The 21,419-nt window shown below is 36.4% G+C and overlaps 1 protein-coding gene and 1 long non-coding RNA gene across 2 annotated transcripts; one reads left to right on the plus strand and one right to left on the minus strand.

Moving 5' to 3' along the window:
• Positions 1-671: 671 nt before the first annotated feature.
• Positions 672-5,554, minus strand: LOC110677025. The gene is made up of 5 exons (XR_002500904.1): positions 5,153-5,554; positions 4,973-5,085; positions 4,778-4,891; positions 4,037-4,131; positions 672-1,077 (listed from the first exon to the last, which is right to left on the minus strand). It is a non-coding gene; the product is annotated as an uncharacterized LOC110677025 (long non-coding RNA).
• Positions 5,555-7,793: 2,239 nt separating this feature from the next.
• LOC5571533 (cytochrome P450 6A1) lies at positions 7,794-9,398 on the plus strand. Its single transcript, XM_001653628.2, has 2 exons — positions 7,794-8,871; positions 8,925-9,398. Exons 1-2 carry the CDS (start codon positions 7,794-7,796, stop codon positions 9,338-9,340), a joined length of 1,494 nt encoding a protein of 497 aa, XP_001653678.1. The 3' UTR covers positions 9,341-9,398.
• Positions 9,399-21,419: the final 12,021 nt, after the last annotated feature.

The raw sequence follows: 21,419 nt of genomic DNA on the forward strand, positions 1-21,419 counted from the left end.
CAACATAAATTTGGAACATGGAATTTGAAAAACTTTGAACATAGATATTATTTTTTGTTTGAACTGGTGAGCGATATCTCAAAGCTATCTTAATGTTTTCACTCCCAAAAAGTTGCATTCAACTTCTGTGGCGAGCAGCTTAATTGTCTTCTTTGTTCGATTTTCGTATTCAACTTTCGTCTGATGCTTTCGATCAATGTAATACAATTATAACATAAGTTGAGAAGGTTTGCCAGGCCTTACTTTTAATCGGCCCACGGCGCCCCTGAAACAGATTTAAGGCGCCCCAGGGCGCCGCGGCGCACAGTTTGGGAAGCACTGAGCTAGAGGTTTTGTCTGTCATTTTTTGCAGACTAAACTACTGTGTGACGGTCTGATTAAGGACATGGTTTGTGAAATCTAAAAATGGCTATCACAATGGCCGCCTCTCATTCTGCTCTAATTCCCATGATCATAAATCTGATCATCCAGCAGGTCTATGAAGCTGAAAATATAACTCGTTGCTCGCTCACTCGCAGTAAACATTGTGGTACATTTTCAGATTGAGGCAGATTTTCAGATTTGTGCTCGAGAAAACGCGAGGCAAAATTCATAGTTTTGAAAGTAAACGCACTGCACCTTCACCTTAAGCTATTTGTGAGTACAACATTTATTTAAAACATATTTTGGGGTTTTGAGTTTAATTCATTTATTCTATTCTTTTCACTTGAAAAAAGATTATTTTAAGAAAAAAAAACGATCTTTCAGTTTAATTATCTATACCTTTTAGGAAATCACGTGTGCTCTTCGGGAGCTCAATAATGGACGCCGGGATTTTGAACAGGTATGACTGAACAAAGAGCCACAGCGGTTTGCAGTCCGGAGTATATCGCAAATTTAGCACATAAGTGATATGCATACAAATGCATACACAATATTATCTGCGATATACTCCGCGCCGCCAAAAATAACCATCGTTGCTTTTGTTGAGTTGCTCGTGCCCACTGCGACAATTTGAGGTTGTAGCGATGATTCCCCAAATTTTTCGCGGAGATGGTTCAGTCGCCGCTCGGTCCTCCCTTCTATATCTCCTGCGTTCTGTATAAAAAAAGAAAAAGTAAATACGAAATCAAATAATAAAGCATAAAACTATACTCAAAGACAACTTTGTTATGAAGTGCAGCTATAAATTATGTGGTACAATTGATATAATTGTGTTCTCATGAACACTAAGTTGAAGTGGCAGGCGAAGTTCTAGTGGGGACGTTTGAGACAGAAAGAAGAAGAAGAAGAAGAAGAAGGTGTAACATCCAGAATATGCAGATGGTCGATAATCATGATTTTCTGTGCTGATATTAACTACATTTATTAGGGCTTCTGTCACTATGAATACAAGGTATAGTTTTATTTGAAGCAAGTAAAATTATATTCTTCTTCTTCTTACTGGCTCGACGTTCCTTACTGGAACTTGGCCTGCCTCTTCAACTTGTGTAGAGAGTACTTTTACAGTAGTAGAGCACTTTAACAGTTATCAATTGATCGGCTTTATTTGCCTGCCTTTGCATGATTTGTACATTGTGTGGCAAGCACAATAATACTCTATGCCCAGGGAGTCGAGAAAATTTCCCGACCGGACCGGATTGGCGATCCAAAGCCTTAACCACTAGGCTAACTGGAGACCCAAGTAAAATTATATTACACTTAATCATTATCTTTATACAACAAACGGACTAATTCTCTTTGAGTGGTCCTCAGCTTGTCCAAAGGTAAATATAGAAACATTTAGAATCAATCAAGTGATTCATTTAGAAGAATACCTGCAAATAAAAAGAAAAATAATATTTTTTTCACTTTTACACATTATTTTTCCCCTTTCCAGAGGGAGGAGGGGCTCCAAACTACCTTTAAAACCTTCCCCGTCCCCAAAAACCCCTGTATGCAAATTTTCACGCCGATCGGTCCAGTAGTTTCCGAGTCTATAGCGGTCAGACAGACAGACAGACAGACAGACAGACAGAGACAGAAATTCATTTATATATATATATATATATATATATATATATATATATATATATATATATATATATATATATATATATATATATATATATATATATATATATATATATATATATATATATATATATATATATATATATATATATATATATATATATATATATATATATATATATATATATATAGATATTGTTCAAACAATACATCTGTTTTTCTCTGGAAGTACAACTTTCATTCCGTGTAAACTTCTACTCACCAAAGAATAACAAGGATATTAGACTCAGAATACTTATTTTTATAATGAAGCAAAAGAAACCATACTTACTCAATGTTTCTCATTACATATTAGCTTTGAATGGAAATTGCCTTTCGACCATCGGGTAGGTTATGAAGATGGGACGGAGGATTACTTATATCCTCAATGCAACATTTCCCAACATCGTAATCTTCCGGGTCCACTATAAACGAATCTAGATGCTCGTCGAACAGATGGTTTCGGTATATATGGACAATGAAGGTAATGGCGCCATCGCTTTCAATAATATGTCGCACTTCGTTGAAGACGTAGATTTGAGGTTTGGTAATCAATACGCTTCCTGCCTTGATTGTTGTTTTTCCTAGCATAACATGTCGTAATACTTGAACAATGATGTTCTCGTCTCCGGAAATTAGTTCATATGGAAACGGTATACAGCCAAGCTTGATGAAAAAACCAGTGCCTTCGATGAGCTTCAACGGTCCAAAATTGATCTTGTTGGTCATCACGTTGTATGCCATTTTGAATTGATCTTTGATTGCAATGGTCAGAGCAGTGTTTTTTCTTGACGCAGTTGTTGTGGCAATTTTTTTGAAATACTTGTGCTTCATCTCAGGGATGAAGGTAGATGTAAACCTGGTAGGACCAGTCCATTGGATCGCCAATGGGTAATGGGTCAAAAAGTGAGCTTTTGGCTTAAGGTGTTTTTTAAACAACTGTTTATACTGGGTTAATGTGATGTTGATCAGATCTTTAAGTTTCTGGATTTCAGTAGATGTGAAAGATGGTTTCATTATGGTTGTTCCTATTCTGGTCACATTCACAAGAAATCGCCATTCCTCAACTGCAGGTACCAAATCTCCAATCATTACTCCAATCATGACCCGATTTTGTCAGCTCCATTTTGCGACAATCTTTATGCTGTCATCATTTTACAAATGAAAATTTTCCAAATCTTTTTGGTTCATCATCAAACTGATTTCGAAAACTAAAAAATAGAGCGATAAAAAGTTGAAAAATATGTTTAAATTTTAAAGGAGAGCAAAACATGTTCTCCAAACAGGAGCTGACAAAATTGGGTCAATAATGTATGTACGATAATAAAGTTACAGTTACAATGAAGTTAGAATATTATAATAAATTATAGAAAAATAGAATGACCTCGAAAGCAGATCCTTATGATGATTCCTGGTCAGTTCAATTCCATCATGGGGCTGATATGCAGTTACTTTGGGTCTCCAGGTAGCGTAGTGGTTAAGGCTTTGGATCGCCATTTCGTAGACGACGGGTTCGATTCCCGATCCGGTCGAGGAAGAATTTTTCTCGACATCCTGGGCATACATTATCATTGTGCTTGCCACACAATGTACAATAATTATTCGTGCAATGGCAGGCAAAGAAATCTCTTCAATTAATTACTATGAAGTGCTAAAGGAACACTGAGTTGAAGAGGCACTCCAAATTTTAGTAGGAACGTCGAGACAGAAAGAAAGAATCAAAAACTAACATGGGACAATTATGTGTGGAGTGGCAGATTGAATGTCTGCCTGATAAAAATATTTAAATTTGTATTATTTGTTGCTAGACAACAGAGATTGTGTTGAAAACTACAGTAGTGCTTACGTCGACTATATGATTATGGACAGGATAGTAGGAGTGGGAATGGGGCACCCAAAACAGCAATGGAAATGGAAGCTAATTACGAATTAGAAGGCGGTAGAAAGTGGTCAGCATTTGATTTCCATTGCAGATGCAAAAATAGATTCATTTTGTAACACTTACCGGTAGTTGTGGGGGAAGTCAGAACGGGAACACCTACTGGGCGGAACCAGCCAAGGCTGAAAACGAAACGTCCGGAACGGCAACAAAATCGGGAGCTTATTACGGAAGAGAAGACGGTGAAAAATGGTCAATATTTGATTTCGATTAGAGGAGCAAAAATCAGTCTTGGGAACTGTGACCACAATTCACCACAGTTCATCGATTCTGCCATTCCACCAAAACACAAAGCAGCAGCAGCATCAATACCATCAGGCGTTGCGCTGCCAACGGTTCACACACTGCTTGACTGTTTTTGTCTCTCCACTATGACCATTTTCGGGCAGCCATTCCAAGCTGAATGATTGAAAAAAGTGTTAAATCATTCAATCGCTAATATTTTGCTTGTGTTTTCAACTAATTGAAATCTATTAGCTCTAACAGAAAGACCACAATCATTCCGTTACGATACATATAAACAAGTTCAATTTCATACTGCCTTTATCGAGCAAAAATGCAAAACCCCGAAAACCGCAAAAATCGTGTCACCACTGTGCTCGAGTCATTTCGCATTCGGGGTTGAAAAACGTTAGGAAGAAGAAGATTACATTTTTGAAGAGCCGTGACATTTTTTTGTTTTGAACCGTCATGGTTTGCTTTGGACTTTGATGGTCGTGTAGAAAGATGTAAATGTAGAGGCGGTAAATGTTTGCTCCAGTACTTTTCTCATCCCTGGCAAAAATACATTAATTTTGTATCACTTACCGGTAGTTGGTAGGGCGGAGCTGGTCACTCAATGCGGAGCCGGAACGGATGCACCTATTGGACGGCAACAGCCGCGGCGGGAATGGCGACAGTGGCACTGGGACAATAAAACGGCTAAAAAGAGAAGACGGTGGAAAATGGTCAAAATGGATTTCGATTACAGGCGCAAAAATGTATTAATTTTGTATCACTTACCGGTAGTTAGTAGAGCGGAGCCGGATGAATTTTCCCTCAATGCGGAGCCGGAACGGGTACACAGGAGCCGGAATGGGCAACAGCCACGGCAGGAAAGGAACAGAATGAAACGGCTAAACAGAGAAGACGGTGGAAAATTGTCAGCATTTGTATTGAATTGCATGCGTTTTTTTCACTTACCGGTAGTTCTGCAGAGCCGGAATAGCTCGATATCAACGGAGCAGGAACGGAATAGTAGAGCAGGAACGACAGTAGAGCAACAGCGGCGCAGGAAACCGGCAATAAAAGTGAACTTTTTTTTTAAAAAAAGGGCAACTTTTCCGTGAATGCGCAGCCAACTATGCTTTGCACAAGCTTTGCTAAACACGTTTTGACAGGTGCACCGTGTGCGTAACGCTTTTCATGGTCATGATTTGGAGCTCATGAAAATGGTTGCTCTGAATCATGATAGTGGTAGCTCAGCTTCAAAAATCATGAGTCTGAATCATGATTTCGTCCCAAGAGCAATTTATAATTTTCATGATTCGTAAATCATGATAATGGGATCAGATTTTTTCCCGTGTGCATTGCCATTCAAGTAGGTATTTTCTCTTTCAATTTTAACTGCCTGTATGCAAGTGGGTGGGGAAAATTAACTGTTTGACTGTGTACGTTGAAAGTCTGGAGCTGCAGCAAACTGTGCTTGCATGTGAGTCGTGGCGCGCAAAGCGAGGCACGTATTAAGCGTTATAATAAAGCCGAGAAACTGACGAAGGAGAATAGGGGAAAATAATCAGTTCGTTCTTATTCCGGGCCACTTTTTGTCTGATCCGTGCTGATCAAATGAATAGATTCTCGCAAAAAAAAGAGCCACAGATCACTCTTTATATTGAGCGATCCAGATCTTTTAAACATCTAGGATTTTTTTTGCCCGTCGCTAGTAATATCCTGGAGAAAATCCATTAAAATTCTTTGAAAAAATCTACGATAATGCGTTAGATGTTTTTGACACCAAACGAAGTAAATCAGCTTCTGAGATTCACACTGCATAAAACTTTTCTTTGCATTTATCACCAGTTATGTTTTTTTTTTGAAGAAAAATCGTGGATTTATTTGATAACATCAACATGAAGTTTGTCACAATAACCTTGAACGCCAGGAATTGCTTCAGAATCTGTGTCGATATCTTTGGTCAACTGAATCAGAGATATTACAAAATTCCTTAGGAGATCGACGCGTAGCCATAACCCATATAAATTTCTCAGGCTACAGAATTTTAATCGTACTCAAATATTCAATGAGGGCATATTGTAAAAAAAATAAGCACTTTGGTGCAGCCGCCTTTCAGTAATGACAATTGAGATTTGAGGTACCACTCTGACCAAATAAAGATCTGGAAAACTGCAAAGAACATAATATCGTAATTTTTACAATATCTCCAAGAATACTTAACCGATTTGTATGTTTTTTTTACAGTAGTTCCTTATCACCTGGAATTGTTTAGTCCACATTTTAAATTTTTGATAAATTGACCAAAAACAAAATAACCACCAGAGATATTTTTTATGGAAAATGTTGGTCCCCAAGAGAACATCAAAACCAGATCACCAATGAATCAAGAAGTTTATTTTTAAGAACTTGTGAAAAAAAGTGCAAAACATTGAGAAACGATTAGAGCATTATTTGAGCGACAAAACAATGAAGCTGCTGGTAGAGGGGTCTTTCGAAAATCTCTTAAGTTTTCCCAGTCACCAAATGAAAATATTTATGAAGAAATCTATTTATTTGTTTTTTTTTTCGTAGAAATTGAAGGTTTTTGGGCTGTTAAATTTGTGCAGGAATACCCGAAATATTTGTTGTAAAATGTGGGGTAGTGAAAGGACGGTCGTTCGACCGAAATTCGCAAGAAATGCTAGAGAAATAGTGGGAAATATTCGGAATAGCGGATGGTAGGTAGCCTACAAGAATTTATTACCAAACACGTTAATTTGCAGTCGAACATTATTCTGCATTATAACAATTAGGAGCTACATTTTAACAATTAGGAGCTTTCAATTTTATCCCGAAGACTTCTGAATCTTCTGGTAATTCCTGAGTTTCTAGACATAATTGCAAACAAAGAAAGCTGAGTGTACTAATAAATCAAAACGGTAAGAGTTATTCGAAGCATCCCTTGCAGATCTGTTGAAGAATTTTCCCGATAGAACTTCTTGAAGGAACTCTCCAAACGAAATTACTGGGCACCCGCGTGCGTATAACGTTAAAAAATATTAACACTGAATTTTCACAGTGATTTGAAGTAAACGATAGACGGATCTAATAGTCGGATATACCAAAAAAAAGTGCGAAAACTAAAAATCCTCGAAAACTTTGTGTATTATGAGAAAACATATATATATATTAATTTCTTTACATCAGCAAAGTTCGAATACATAATTTTCTCTAAAACAATCCGTGGAAGTATTGTTCTGAAGCATCTGTTCTGCATTATGAAATTCATAATTTCTAGTCATACAAACAAAACTTTAAAAGGGAAAACATGAATTTTGAAATGCTAGTTTTCGATAAACGACATATTTATTCAGGCCTAAATGAATACTGCAGATTTAAAGCGTATAAATAGTACATGCTTTTCATAAGTGTTAAAAGCTGTTCATGCATGAACAATTTTCAATACATATGTGCCATCCAAACGAAGTTCAGGTGGCTATTCGCAGCGTCAACTGTTATACCACACGATCATTCAAATTTCTTGCGCCACATCGTTGGACCACACGGGTCACCCTCAGCAGTCGTCTTCATCTAGTGAAGAGGTCAACATCAACTCAATCGATCGTCCAATATGTGGATTTATCTACTTCTTCCAATCCTCACACTATCGTTCCTGCTCATCCGAAGGAGATTCTCCTACTGGCAACGTCAAGGCGTACCGTTCATTCCGGCGCGTTTTCCAGTTGGAAGTTTCGATGGCGTTGGCGTCAGAAACCATCCGTCCCAATTGCTGGCAAAGTTTTATAGGCAGATGAAAGGGCTTCACCCCTTCGTTGGAGTGTACTATTTTCTACAACCGGTGGTGGTGGTTTTGGATTTGGATTTTGCGAAGACCATTCTGATTCGAGATTTTCAGTACTTTCACGATCGCGGATTGTATTACAACGAAAAGGATGATCCCATATCAGGGAATTTGCTGCATCTGGAGGGCAGTCGGTGGACAAATCAGCGCAAGAAATTGATTCCTACATTTTCATCTGGCAAGCTAAGAATGATGTGCCCCACAATTTTGAAAGTTGCCGATAATTTGAAGGTCAGCTTCGAACGATACGTTGCCGAGCGGGATGAAATTGAGATCAAAGATATTCTGGCGCGATTTTCCACGGATGTGATCGCATCTTGTGCCTTCGGATTGGACTGCAGCAGTTTGTTGGAAGCAGATGATGAATTCCGTCGCATGGGCACAAAAGTGTTCGATATTTCCGGGTGGAAGCTGTTGAAATTGTTTTTTGTGTTTGCCTTTGGGAATGTGGCCCGGAGATGTCATATGAAACTGATAGATGAAGATATTTCGCAGTTTTTCTTCAAGGTTGTGCGAGAAACCATTGATTTCCGGAAGAAAAATCATGTGCATCGTAAGGATTTTCTGAATCTTCTTATTCAACTCAAAGACAACGGTGAACTTGAAGGATCGAATGAAAAACTTGGAACGCTTACTTTGAATGAAGTTGTGGCCCATTCGTTTGTTTTCTTCTTGGGAGGATTTGAAACGGCTAGTACGACCATGTCTTATTGCTTGTATGAGTTGTCGTTGAACGAAGAAGTGCAAGAGCGTGCAAGGCAGTGTGTGAAGGCGGCTATTCACAAGTATGGCGATCTGAACTATGATGCGTTATTGGATATGCCATATCTAGAGCAGTGCATAAATGGTAGATTGATAATCAATTTTTTATGGAATTTCACCAAAAAAAAATATTTTCAGAAACCCTTCGGAAGTACCCACCATCTACTATCTACCGTATCGTGACTCAAAACTATCATGTTCCTGATTCGTCAATAGTTTTCCCGAAAGGCATGAGCGTCATGATTCCTGTGTATGCCATTCATCACGACCCGGAGTTTTGGCCAAGCCCGGAACTGTACGACCCAGATCGATTCGCACCGGAAGAATGCGTCAGCCGCAATCCCTTGACATTCATCCCTTTCGGTGAAGGGCCGCGAATGTGTGTTGCTGCTCGACTTGGTGTATTGCAAACAAAGATCGGACTTGCAACACTGTTAATGAATTTCAGATTTTCAAGATGCAAAAACTCAACGGAGCCGCTGCAGTATTCACCGAAGCATTTCATTCTGACGCCCGTTGGGGGCCTGAAGATGAGAGTGGAGAAAATACAATAAGAAATCATCTATGTTCAAACTGTTATAAATTTTAAGAAATAATAAAGTCAAACCATAACCTACCCCAAGCGGAAACGAATTATGTGGATGACATTGAACATCTTGTATGAGAAAGGTTGTATTGGAATGAAACCAGTTTTGTTGGAGACATCGTAGCCCTTCAACGAATACTCTACGAACTCTTAGCTAAGTTTAAATAATGCGCTTTCTAATAATATTCTGAGTATTCTAACGAAATTTTATCTATATGTCGGAATTACTTCACACAATTTGAGATTTCTTTGGAACTTTGGCATGTTCCTTTGTGTGTCAGTATTCAGGTTTCTTGTTAGAAAAATATGATATTTTGATTCAATGGTTTTGAGAAAGGAAAACATTTGAATGGGTTGGAATCACAATGTTGTTTACAAAAGCATATTATTTATCAAATTGGTTTGATTTCCATGAAATTCGTATGAAATTTTGCTTTCCATAAAATTTGTATGGTAGCAAGGAAATTAGCAAATTTTATACTTATTGTGTAAATTTTTGATACCCAAAAATACTGCTGGAAAGTTATTAACCAGAAGAACTTTTAAATAGAAAAACAACCTTAACGTCACATGGACCCCTTTGCTAAATCAGCTTACTCCTCTAAATGGCCTTGCGGCTTATAGGCGGTTCTTCGTCATACACTTTCTTATAATTGGCACACAATTGAGTTTGAAGCTGATAAATTCAAATTCTATACATATTAAGTTTTGTAAAGGAATAATAGCGGTTCGTAGTATCTTGATGTCTTGCTGTACATTAAGGAATAAATACGGTGAAATTGGCCCAATGATAGTCAACGAACATCAATAACCTCAATAAAGTTTTAAATCTCCACTACAATTTATCCAAGAAAATCTATAGTTTAAAAAAAGCGTAAATAAGAATGAATATAGATGAAATTAAATTTGACTCGATTTAAGGGGAGGAAAAAACATGGAGGACATTTTCATCCCTAAGGTGGACGTGTTGTCAAAAAGTGAGACATGTCCTCCCAAAGGATACGTTCTGGTTAACCTAACTGTATGAAGCTTACTCCAAAGTTCTTACTATGATTCTCCTTGCAACAAAGTATTCCCAAAAAAAGAGAATTAAAAGATTACAAGTTTGTACGTCTGGACGTTGTACCTGTTAGATCCGTCCTTATTACTTATCTTTTAACACCCAAGTAACATTGTTAGCTGAATAATAGCTTATTCAGCTAAATTGATGTTTATACAGCTTTTTATCAGCTGAATAAATTGTTAATCAGCTACCAATGTTACCTGAACAGACACGCGTATTTCAACTACCAGTTGCAATATATTTCAGTGTTAGTTACTTACATCCAGTGGAGAGTGGATAGGGTTTGAATACAAATTATTTCTATAGTTGTCAGAGTTTTCCCAATGAAACCATCTTAATAATCGTCTTTGCGGATTGCTCTGCGGAGACCTCTCTGAAAATCTATTGAAAGACTTCTGTGGAGATATGCTTGAAACGTTGGTAAAGACTTTTGCACAAATCGAGAGATATCGAAGATATTCTTTGTGTAAAAATCTTCGGAAATTATTTGTTTTATTTTTTTTTCTTCTTGGCAACACGTCCCCACTAAGACAGATCCTGCTTCCTAGCTTAGTGTTCTAAGAGTATTTCCGGCCTCTTAACAGGGTAAAACAGCGTGAGTACTGGTAAGGTTTGTCGCACTAGAATCAAGAATCCTAAAATCATGGTAATGCACCCTGATATCATGATTCCAGCGTGTTTTCATCTTATGAAAATACACCATAATTTGGACTCATGACTCAGTCAGTTCGCCGTAACGCAATACAAGCGTTATGTTTTTGTAGCTGAATACTCGAAATCATGCATCAAGTGATCGAAAATCATGATTCGTGCATCTATTTATTATTATTATTTCTATTTATTTAAGTCGAAGCATGTTAGGCCGAAGAATATTAGACCGAATGAGAAAAAAATAAGAATGAATAGCTTTTAACTAAAAGTATGCGAAATACCGAATGATTCCGTCAAACATGCTTCGGAACGAAATTCCGCGGAATTCCACGGAACTCATACAGGCGGAATTTTTATTTTACGATTTCGTTTCGTTTCGTCAAATTGTAAAAATATATCCGCGGAAATTTGAAAACAAACGGAATAAAACGGAATTTCGCGAAATTCCGAGTTATGTTTCGAACAAAAACGGCATAGCACATGCTTCTACTCCTATGTAGTACATCACCCATAGAAATGTAAAAAAACCTTTAAGCGATATCATCGTGGGTCAAGAGTCCTCAATGTTGAGCATGAGCATGAGCACAGATGACTGTAAAATTCGTAGTTGCTACTCCGTGATTGACCAGAACCATCGAAGTTGCACAGTGATTTAATGAATGGAGCTTGGGATTAGCTAACCATTATCAAAGTGCACAAAGCGACAGCTCAAATTTTAAAGTTCATATCAGCGCCGGCCACGTCCTTACGGCCATCGGGGAAGGAAAGTATTGTTAGTTAGACAACCATTGTTACTAAAGACCGAAGAATCTTCTGCATCTTCACAGCTGTCATGGAGAGGGTATTGGGCTCGTTGGATAAGGATCTGGGAGTCACCTATGTTTGGTAATGCGATCCATGATACATTCACGCCTTACCAAATCCGTGGTGTAAATCATAAACAGCATTGTACGACAAACCACTGTCTGTTTCTTTAGATATGTGCTTTTGATATTTAGATTGTTATTTGCGATTCATTTTCGGTTTAAACGAGGAAGATGCGTACATTACTTTTATATAAAAAATAAGCTAGGTTTATTCACGCCCACGCCCCTTATAGCGCGACAACATTTACGCAGTTCCAATAAAAAAAAAGATTTTTTTTCTTATTGTGTAATATTGGTCACCTCTTATTACAAGTATCGGATGCAAAAGCATTAACTTCATTATTACAAAACTGAGTAATGACATCAAAGTTTCAAAATTCTATAGTTGAATTTGGTGATTTGTTTTGGGAAAAATCACAATTTATAATAAAAAGAATCATGCATTAATTATTTTGAATTTAATGATGGTTCCGGATTTAGGTCAAAATTTGTTGGGATATCTAGAGTATTTCGAAATGCAAAACTTTTCATTCTAATTTGCAGTTCCTCAATGCTGTGCTGTACAGGTTCAGAACTCTTTCATAATTTTCAAAAAATTTCTTAGGTTAAAATTTTGTTGATAATTTGATTTTGAAGTCAGTTTTAAACCAATAATCCTAAAATGACACTAACTCAAAACCCATCAAAACTCCGATTCTCGCAGAAATCGTCCAGAAATTGCTTCATAGGTTTTTGAATACGATTATTTATCCAATATTTATCGGAAATACCTCTAGTTATTTCCACATGGACTACTCTAAAAAAACTCTTTCCTCGGTATTTTCCTTTATTTTCCCAGTATATTTATAGAGTGATTCTTCCAAGAATTAATCCACATTTTTACCAGGATAATGTTTAGCAACGCACAATTATATTCAACTCCTCCAGCAATATCTCTTTGAATTTATTACTCTTGCAGTTCTTCCTAATTTATCTCGATTGGTTTATCAAGTATAATTCATGGATTACTTATATTTTAATTAAATTAAATACTTCAGCAAATACTATAGCAATTATTCCGTCAATTCCCCCGTTCTTCTTTTTTCTGGCGTTATGTTTCAAAGAGTGTTTTTTCGATTGACACTTATCGACTTCAAATTCACTCCCATTCACATTATCTCAATGCACAAAGCATAAGTACATACGTCCAATTTGCTTAAAATCGAAAACCATTATTTCATACTTGTATTTAATTAATTATGATTCGTGGTTTACGGCTAACCAGCCGAGTGGAAGTTTAACAACTACCGAAAAACTAAATATTACGTATATTTTGCCATTGGATTAAATTTACAAATTAATGTGAAATTTTCGAGAAAGTGATACGTCTTCTTGGTGAGAATCGAACCAACGACTCCCTGTTTACTAGATAGGGCATGTTACCTCTACACCACGAGAGGACTCATGGATGGGCATCTAATTCTTCCGAAACTTCTGCGTCCATGAGTCCTCTAGTGGTGTAGGGGTAACGCGCCCTATCTAATGAACAGGGATTCGTGAGTTCGATTCTCACCGAAAAGACGTGTAACTTTTTCGCAAATTTAACATCCATTTGTCCAAACAATTCAATTGCAAAATATATTTAATGTTTAGTTTTTCGGTACCGTAAACCGGGGGTAAATTGATCACTATTCTACAACTTTTTGTTGTGTTACTCTTCGGTATTCAAAGATTGTCAAATAAATTTCGACAAAATCAGTACTCCATTGATCTTCATCAGTTTATGTAATCGAATTTTCATGAAATAATGTTTAACATATCATAAACATAGTTTTAATATCAAAAAATTTAAATGACACATTGAGGCGAAATTGATCATCATATAACAAAGCAGGTTTAAAAATAAAAAAATCCCTGTCTACTAAATTTGGGTCTCCTGAATCTGAAAATGATGTCAAAATTCTTACAACTCGTGTTTTCATCATTTCATTGCAAAATTAAACTTCGAAAATCTGCCTAATACGCCTAAATGTAGGCAATTTCCCTTGAAATAAGCACATTATTCGAGAATAAACAGTTTTATAAGTAAAAAACTATACTTGCCATGCTGTATGACATCAAAACTGAGTTAAGTATTTCATATATAAGCTTACACAACATTTTTAACACTTAAAGTTAACATGTAGGCATAGGACCAGTGGATTGTTTAGTACCGATATGTCCTACTGTATTGTTTACACCTTAAAAAACTGGTTATATTTCTATGCAAAACTGATCCTAATAAAAATGAAATAGTTCAAAATCATCATTAGGCTACACTAGTCAAGAAAACATGGAATGTCTGTAGTGCCAACGAAACCTTCAGTATCCTTAGGAGGAAATATTTTTAGGTACCAACCTGATCAAATTCGCCCCAGTGATCAATTTGCCCCCTGGATTACGGTATATTATTTTATGCTTAATGGAAGTTCGTGGTATAACATCACAACTACTTGGATTTTAATTACATTGTAATGCATGTCCAAAAATTAAATCGCTTGTGGGCTTAGCATTGAGATTGTTTAAAAGGTTTGAGACTACTTTTCGATCCACTCCTTAGTTGTAACAAAAATTGTTAACAGGCTTTTTTCAAACAAGACATAAGACATGTAAGTATGTCCTTGATTGTCATAAAAGTTTCCAACGCGAAAAGATCCCAAACCGGACCGGGATTCAGAACAGTCACCTTCAGCATGGTTTGGCTGAATACCGTTTAAGCAACTAATTTTACTCAGCGGTAAACAATGCGCGTTTGGCTGAGGCAGTAAAAATTATATTTTCTCTGTTGGACTTTTTCATAGTATTATGAAAATAAAACAATCACAATTTTGAAAAAAAAATTCAAAAATGCGCAAGATTACGTCCCAGAGTCGCAACGTATGGTGCGTACACGGTAATTTAGAAAAAAAAAAATAAAAACGAAAAGTTTATTGCAGATAGGGGAACATGTTAATTTTCGACAGTTTAGTTCTCTTCGTCATGGCACATATTTGTCACCCAAATCGACTGCAGTTTAGTAGTAAGATGCACGTTATATAATTAAAATTATGTTAAGCCTGATGGGTTATAAAAAGACCCTCCTATCCTGAAAACACTTCGTGTTTGTATATCAAAATTATCACTGCACAAAAAATTTCGCGGAATATTCAGAAAAAAATCGTTTCGTTTCGAAATATTTCATGAAGATTTGAATTTCGTTTCGGTTCTTACGGAATATTCCAACTATTCGTTTCGTTTCGCTACGTAAAGTTTTGAAAATTCCGTATATCGTTTCGTTTCGTATCGCCATTGAAAATACTCATGGCGCATACCCTTACTTTTAACGAAAGCAGGGAAAATGTCTGCTTTGGTTTAAGTTTTGAATGATTCGACATTATAACATAATTCGAACTAACGCAAACCGGCATGATGACCTGACACCGTTAAGTATTAGTTCCCCACACTGAAAATAATCAACACATTCGATTTCTATTCTTTTCAACGTGGATCTGCACGGAGAAAAGTCTTAAAAGATTGACGTAACTTTTCCTATAGCACTGCGGAACACGTTTTTGTCTCCAGCACCAAAATACCGCTATTCACTTAATTAAGGGTTGCTGAGTCCATTGCCGTTTTCAGAAATATCATAGCACGTCTAGTTTTTGAGATATTGACTGTTGAAAATGCAAAAAATGACTATTTCAGCCAAGTTTGCCAGCTTGTAAGGTAATATATTGGCTAAATTTGCCACAGAATTCAAAATTCATGCATTAAACATCACTTATCATCAAAGTTTGTATTACTTTCGATACGGTAAAGTTATTTTTTGATGGTTTAGAGAATTGTTGTATTTTGCCATATAGAAGAAACGAAGAATTTTGTATGGAGACTGCAAGCATGTTGAAAAAATCGGTTTAATCGAAATTTAATCGCGCAATTTCAATCAAATTATGTCTGAAATGAAAGCTCAAGTTTTATTTTGTTTGGTGGATTAGATTCCAAAAAAGTTTGATAAATTTTACTTTAAATTTCATGTAAACATTAATAAAACCAGTGTTTTATACAACTTTGGTGACCTGTAGCTAAAAATTGTGACGTGCTGGAACTTTTCTGAGAATGGCACCAGATTCAGCAACCCCAAATCTACTAGAGACACATAATTTGATCCTTGAGACACGCAAAAATGTCATTTTTGTTACGCTGTGTAGTTGTTTTAACATGCCTGGATACACTCGTTACAAGCATATTATCGGTACTCCTGAATTTACAGCATGGTCTGTTGGTTTTGCTTTCGCTTTTGTCTTCCATCACATGAATATTCAAATTTTATTATTGTTGAATCAGCTCTTTGAACATTATTACCTTGAAACGTTATGAGCTGCACAGCAAAACAACAGGCGATGTTCGAATAGATGTAAAGCTCTCACTCACAAGATAGTGGTTTGTACTCCTGCTCCCATATTTATTTTCACTTTGTTGCATTTTTGTAATGTCAATGAAGAAAATTCTTACCTGTTTTGACGGCATAACATCAACAATAATATCATTGATAAGATTGTATATTAATATTGAGTCGATCATATCTATGATTGATTCAACTATTTTGTGTAGTTGAACCTACCATGCCAAATAGTTAAATCAACCATAGATGTTATTGAATCAATTTTAATGTATGGTAGACTGAAATCCTATGTGAAAAATTATTGATCTACCAGCAAATATGACTCGATAATTATTTTTTCTCCATGTGTCGTGTCTTTTGACAAAGTGAGGTAACGTGTAAAACTTGTAATTCTGTTAGGGTGGACTTTGGTAAGGCGGCGTCCATTTATTACGTAACGCTAAAATTGAAAATTTTTGACCCCCTCCCTCCCCACCGTAACGCTTTTTGTATGATTTTTTTTAAATTTTTGTATGAGCCGTAACGCTTGAGCCTACTCCCCCCCTCCCCCTAGAACGTTACGTAATTTGTGGATGCCGCCTAAGATAGCAAAGGCTTTTGCACATGATTTCAGCTTGTTTCACAGTGGCCTTATCCATAACTAGTGGAACTAGTTTACTTATAAAGGCAAGGACTCATTTTCACTCGCTCGCGTGACATATTGAAAAAAATGTTTTTTTTTTTTTTTTTATTAGTAGTGCGCCCGAAATGAGTACATGTAGCAGATATCTACAGAATCGCAAAAGATTTCTTGAGCAAAATTTTTGACAATTTGTAAATTACCGTGTTCCACGTATGGATTCGGAATGTCTCTGTCTGTTAATCGAGCTAGTAGAATGTTTGTAGTATACAGTCGCACTAGTGGCTTTTTGAAAGACAATTCACACCGTCTTCAGATTTGTAAGAAATTTGGTTGGGCACACGTCATTTGAAGTTTATATGGAAAAGGCAAACCTTTTGGATTCAGTCCTCTAACTGCTCGTCATAATAATCCATGGAAAGCATAGCATGGCATAGCATAGCATAGCATAGACTGACTGTACATGTCAATGGTTGCTACTCCGTGATTGATCGGAACTGGTAAGAATTGCACTACGATCCAAATGAATAAGGGATGGGAGTTTCCGCTTACTCTCGAAGTGCAATTTTAGCAGATCTAATATTATTGATCAATAACGGCGCCGGCCAAGTCCTTACAGTCAGTTGGGATGGGGAAGGAATGTTAGGGTGTAATGATTGTTGCTTCTAGAGACCGAGAATACCTCTGCATCTCCACAATCACCACGGGAAGGGTGTTTATTAGTGAGGGAGGAAAAGATCTGGGAGTCACCTCTGGTCGGTGATGCGATCCATGGACAAGGGGAAAATATACGACTTATATTTAAAGCTAGTTTTGTATTTTTGTCTCGAGAAGTTTTTGGAAAAAATACGTCAACATCTATAATGTCGAACAATTCAAAAGACGTTTTTATTAATGACGAAAACTGAAAATTACATGTATATATTTTAACTTATATGAAACGAAATAATGCCGACACTTGTAGTGACGAACCATACATAGTTTGTTTGAAAATTATATATGAGTATTACTGTGCATTTTGTCTCAATATGGTAGAAGTTTTAAAAAATACGTCAACATTCACAGTGTCGAACAATTCAAAAGATAATTTTTAATAATGTCAAAAAGAGAAAAATATATGTTTATTCAAATTGTATAAGAAAAAAGCATAATGCCGACACCTATAGTGACAAACCATACAAAGTTTGTTTTAATATTACGTAAAAGTTACGCTTTCAAGAAAATATGTGTTATCATAAGCATGAAACGAACTCACCAGTTGGTAATCCATTCTCGACTGAACACAAAACTGACACTGACAGCAAAACTTCTTGGCGTCCCGAAAATAAACCGTCTTGCATGGGCCTTCCCAAATACGTACCCAGTAAGACGCTCCAAAACAGGGGAAAAAAATCTCCGACGACGAAAACACGCGCGAAACCGTCAGCAAAATCAATCGGACGACGCAAAACCGAACTGTCCTGCTTGGGCTTCACAAAGCACCTGCTCGTCATAATAATCCATGGAAAAGTGACAAACTCTTCACATGTGAAATCTTCCCAGCAACAACTTTGCTGAAGACCACATTTTGAACAAATTTCTTTCGAATCATTTCAAACCCTGAGAGGATGTTATTAACCCCTCTACTAGCAGCTTCATTTTTAACTGTAAGAATAATACAGGTCAGACTCGATTATCCGGAGTATCGATTTTTTGTTTCACTACGGATAATCGAATCCTCCGGATAATCAAGTCACTAAAAATGAAATTTCCGATAAAAGAACCTAAATATCATATTTTTTCATTGTTTAATTGATATGTTGCAGTGGCGTATCCGGAATTTATTTCTTGGAACATTACTGCAAGTCAGTCTCATCTGCATTTTCGTAAAAAATGAGTTGAGTTCAGTTTTCAGCATATCTTTCAATGCTCTTTCAACTGCACTAATGAGATAATATGATTTGATCGAAAAAATAAGGAAAAAAAAACAGCAAGTCAAATTGTCCCATAATGAAAAGTAAGCGCATATTAGTCCCACTACTGATGTCCGCACAGCTTAACACAAAAATGAACCGTGTTTTGATCATCTTTATATATTTCTCGTTAATATATCGTAGAGCTAAGAAAATAGTGAAAGTTTCAATAAAAGTTGAACATGTTCCAATTCTATGTAATTTTTTAATATTCATATGTAAAACAAGTTTGGAAACTTCACTACCCATTTTCTCAATGTCTACTTTTTACAGATGGGACTGACTTGCGATTCACGGCAGATTAGGGGTTTAATATTGAAACTCAGCCAATTCAGATTACCGACCCCAGTAAAATTTTACTAGGTTTTGGAACCTAGGTTTGGTTTTGATTGATGGAAATTACTGACTTAGTCAGTAAAATTGTAGAGCATTTTTACTCGTTTTCTAGTTTCTCATGCTTCACGCTTTGCTCCTCCGGATTCCCAAACCCAAAAACCCAATCGGCATGGACATGTCCCTTATTAAGCATTTTTCGTGAGGATAAACATACGGTATGCTCATATCTCAGTGGAATTATTCGAAAAATGTGTGACAAAATCATTATTATTTTGTTGATTTGCATATAAGAGGCAAACTCAATGATGCAGATAAATTAACCTCCTGTATGCAAACCAACCGAATTTACCAATGTAGGCAGTTAAAATCGTGCTGAGCATTTTTGGTTGCTTAAACTGGTTTAGTTTGTCACTAAATTTCGACTTTTTACCACGAGAAAGCGCAATAGGGGAACTGGGGGTAAAATGAACACCCTAAGCAATTTTCAAGTTTTCTTGCTTATGAAGCTGTCAGATTCTTTTTCAATTGCTCAGAATTGAAGAAGGATGTTTATGCAATGTAACAAGTTGAAATATTGTGATGGAAATAGAATTTTATCAACATTATTATAATTTTGAAAACTTCGTTCCACAAAGGCAATGTTCCAAACATGTGGGTAAAATGAACATGTGACGGGGGTAATATGAACATATACTGGGGGTAAAATGAACACATGCTGGGGGTAAAATGAACATGTAGTGGGGGTAAAATGAACACCATTCAAATTGAACGGGTAGCGGCATGTTTCTCGGCATCTGGTACATGATCAATGCATATCTCACAGACATTCCGGAATCGATGGAACGTTTAGCCGCGACTATTTGGATGGCTGTCCATGTCTGTTTTTGTATTTTCTGCGGAAAACTCTCGACATCTGAAACAAAATCCGGTAGTATTCGCCCTGCCATGGTGTTCATATTACCCCCATCTCAAGTGGTTCATTTTACCCCCAAAGAATCAACATTTTCAAATAATTTGTTCTAAGAATTTATAAGATAAAAATACTTTAAATTTCCGTCTACTTATCATAAATACTTTAAAGATATGGTGTGCTACGCAGTTCAATAGATTTTTGATGATTTAAGTCATAAAAACCTTAAATTTCACGAGTGAAAATTTACATCATATAAGAAAACGGAGGGGCGTACTTTGTTTTTGTTTACTTATCCAGTTTTTGACAGTTCAAGATCGCTCTAGAGTTGTCAAAATAGGTCCTTAGTCTGAGGATTAGGGATGGTGCAATATTTTGCATAGATTTATTGCATAATTACCGTAAAACACAAACCTGTTCATTTTACCCCCCCCCCCTGTTTATTTTATCCACAGTTCCCCTATAGGTGCAGGAAAACTTTGGTTGCCATAGACGTTTCTCCTGGCGCCGGATGATTCAACAGCAGGAGGTTCTCATTTGACTTCTTCCCGCATGCGCATCAGTTTGTTTCGATTTGATTTTGATGACAAAACAGTAAAAAACATCAACTACTGAATAGTCGGTAATTGCAGTTACTGACTTTTCGGCCTGTTCGGTAATGTTGCAAAATTGGGTCTGACAGGTACCGTGGTTCTGTAAAAAGTAAAAATTATTACTGAACCTCAGAAGTTTTCAATCAAAAACCTGAAAGTTCGATATTTTTTATGATTTACAATTCGTACCGAGTATAAAAAATAACCGAACAAGCAATTCGTGATTATAGTCTCTGTAACAATTGAGTCCCTGAGGAAGGTCCCAAACGGACCGAAACGTTGGACAAAATATAATAAGTCGAGTCTAGTACACGACTCTGAAGACGGCCTTACAGTTGAGGTCGAAATACGCGTATCTGTCAAAGGATACAAACTCTAGTGGAATTAAATGGTATAGTACTAAATTCGTTTTTTTCATCTACTTATAGGTATTCTACTAAACAGCTCGAAGATTTATTATAAAATAACAGTTTTTCAATTTTGTCAAGACTGAAAAGCCAATATATCATAAACATCAACATAGAAAGGCAGCTAAGTTATTAGGGTTTTAAGATTTTTCATACAATTTATTCTAATTATTTATCTCAGAAAACAAAATGCAGAAATCAAATCAATAGTTTTTCAAATTGCTTGTAGACTAAAAAGTCCATTATTTAAT

Source organism: Aedes aegypti, chromosome 2 (genome assembly GCF_002204515.2).
Source record: "Aedes aegypti strain LVP_AGWG chromosome 2, AaegL5.0 Primary Assembly, whole genome shotgun sequence".
Classification (NCBI taxonomy): domain Eukaryota; kingdom Metazoa; phylum Arthropoda; class Insecta; order Diptera; family Culicidae; genus Aedes; species Aedes aegypti.

What these genes read in the sequence shown, in the direction of transcription:
- LOC5571533 (XM_001653628.2), top strand. Translation starts at nt 7,794, where the DNA reads ATGTGGATTTATCTACTTCTTCCAATCCTCACACTATCGTTCCTGCTC. An exon ending in TCTAGAGCAGTGCATAAATG is followed by an intron (nt 8,872 to 8,924) that starts GTAGATTGATAA and finishes AAATATTTTCAG; the next exon opens with AAACCCTTCGGAAGTACCCA.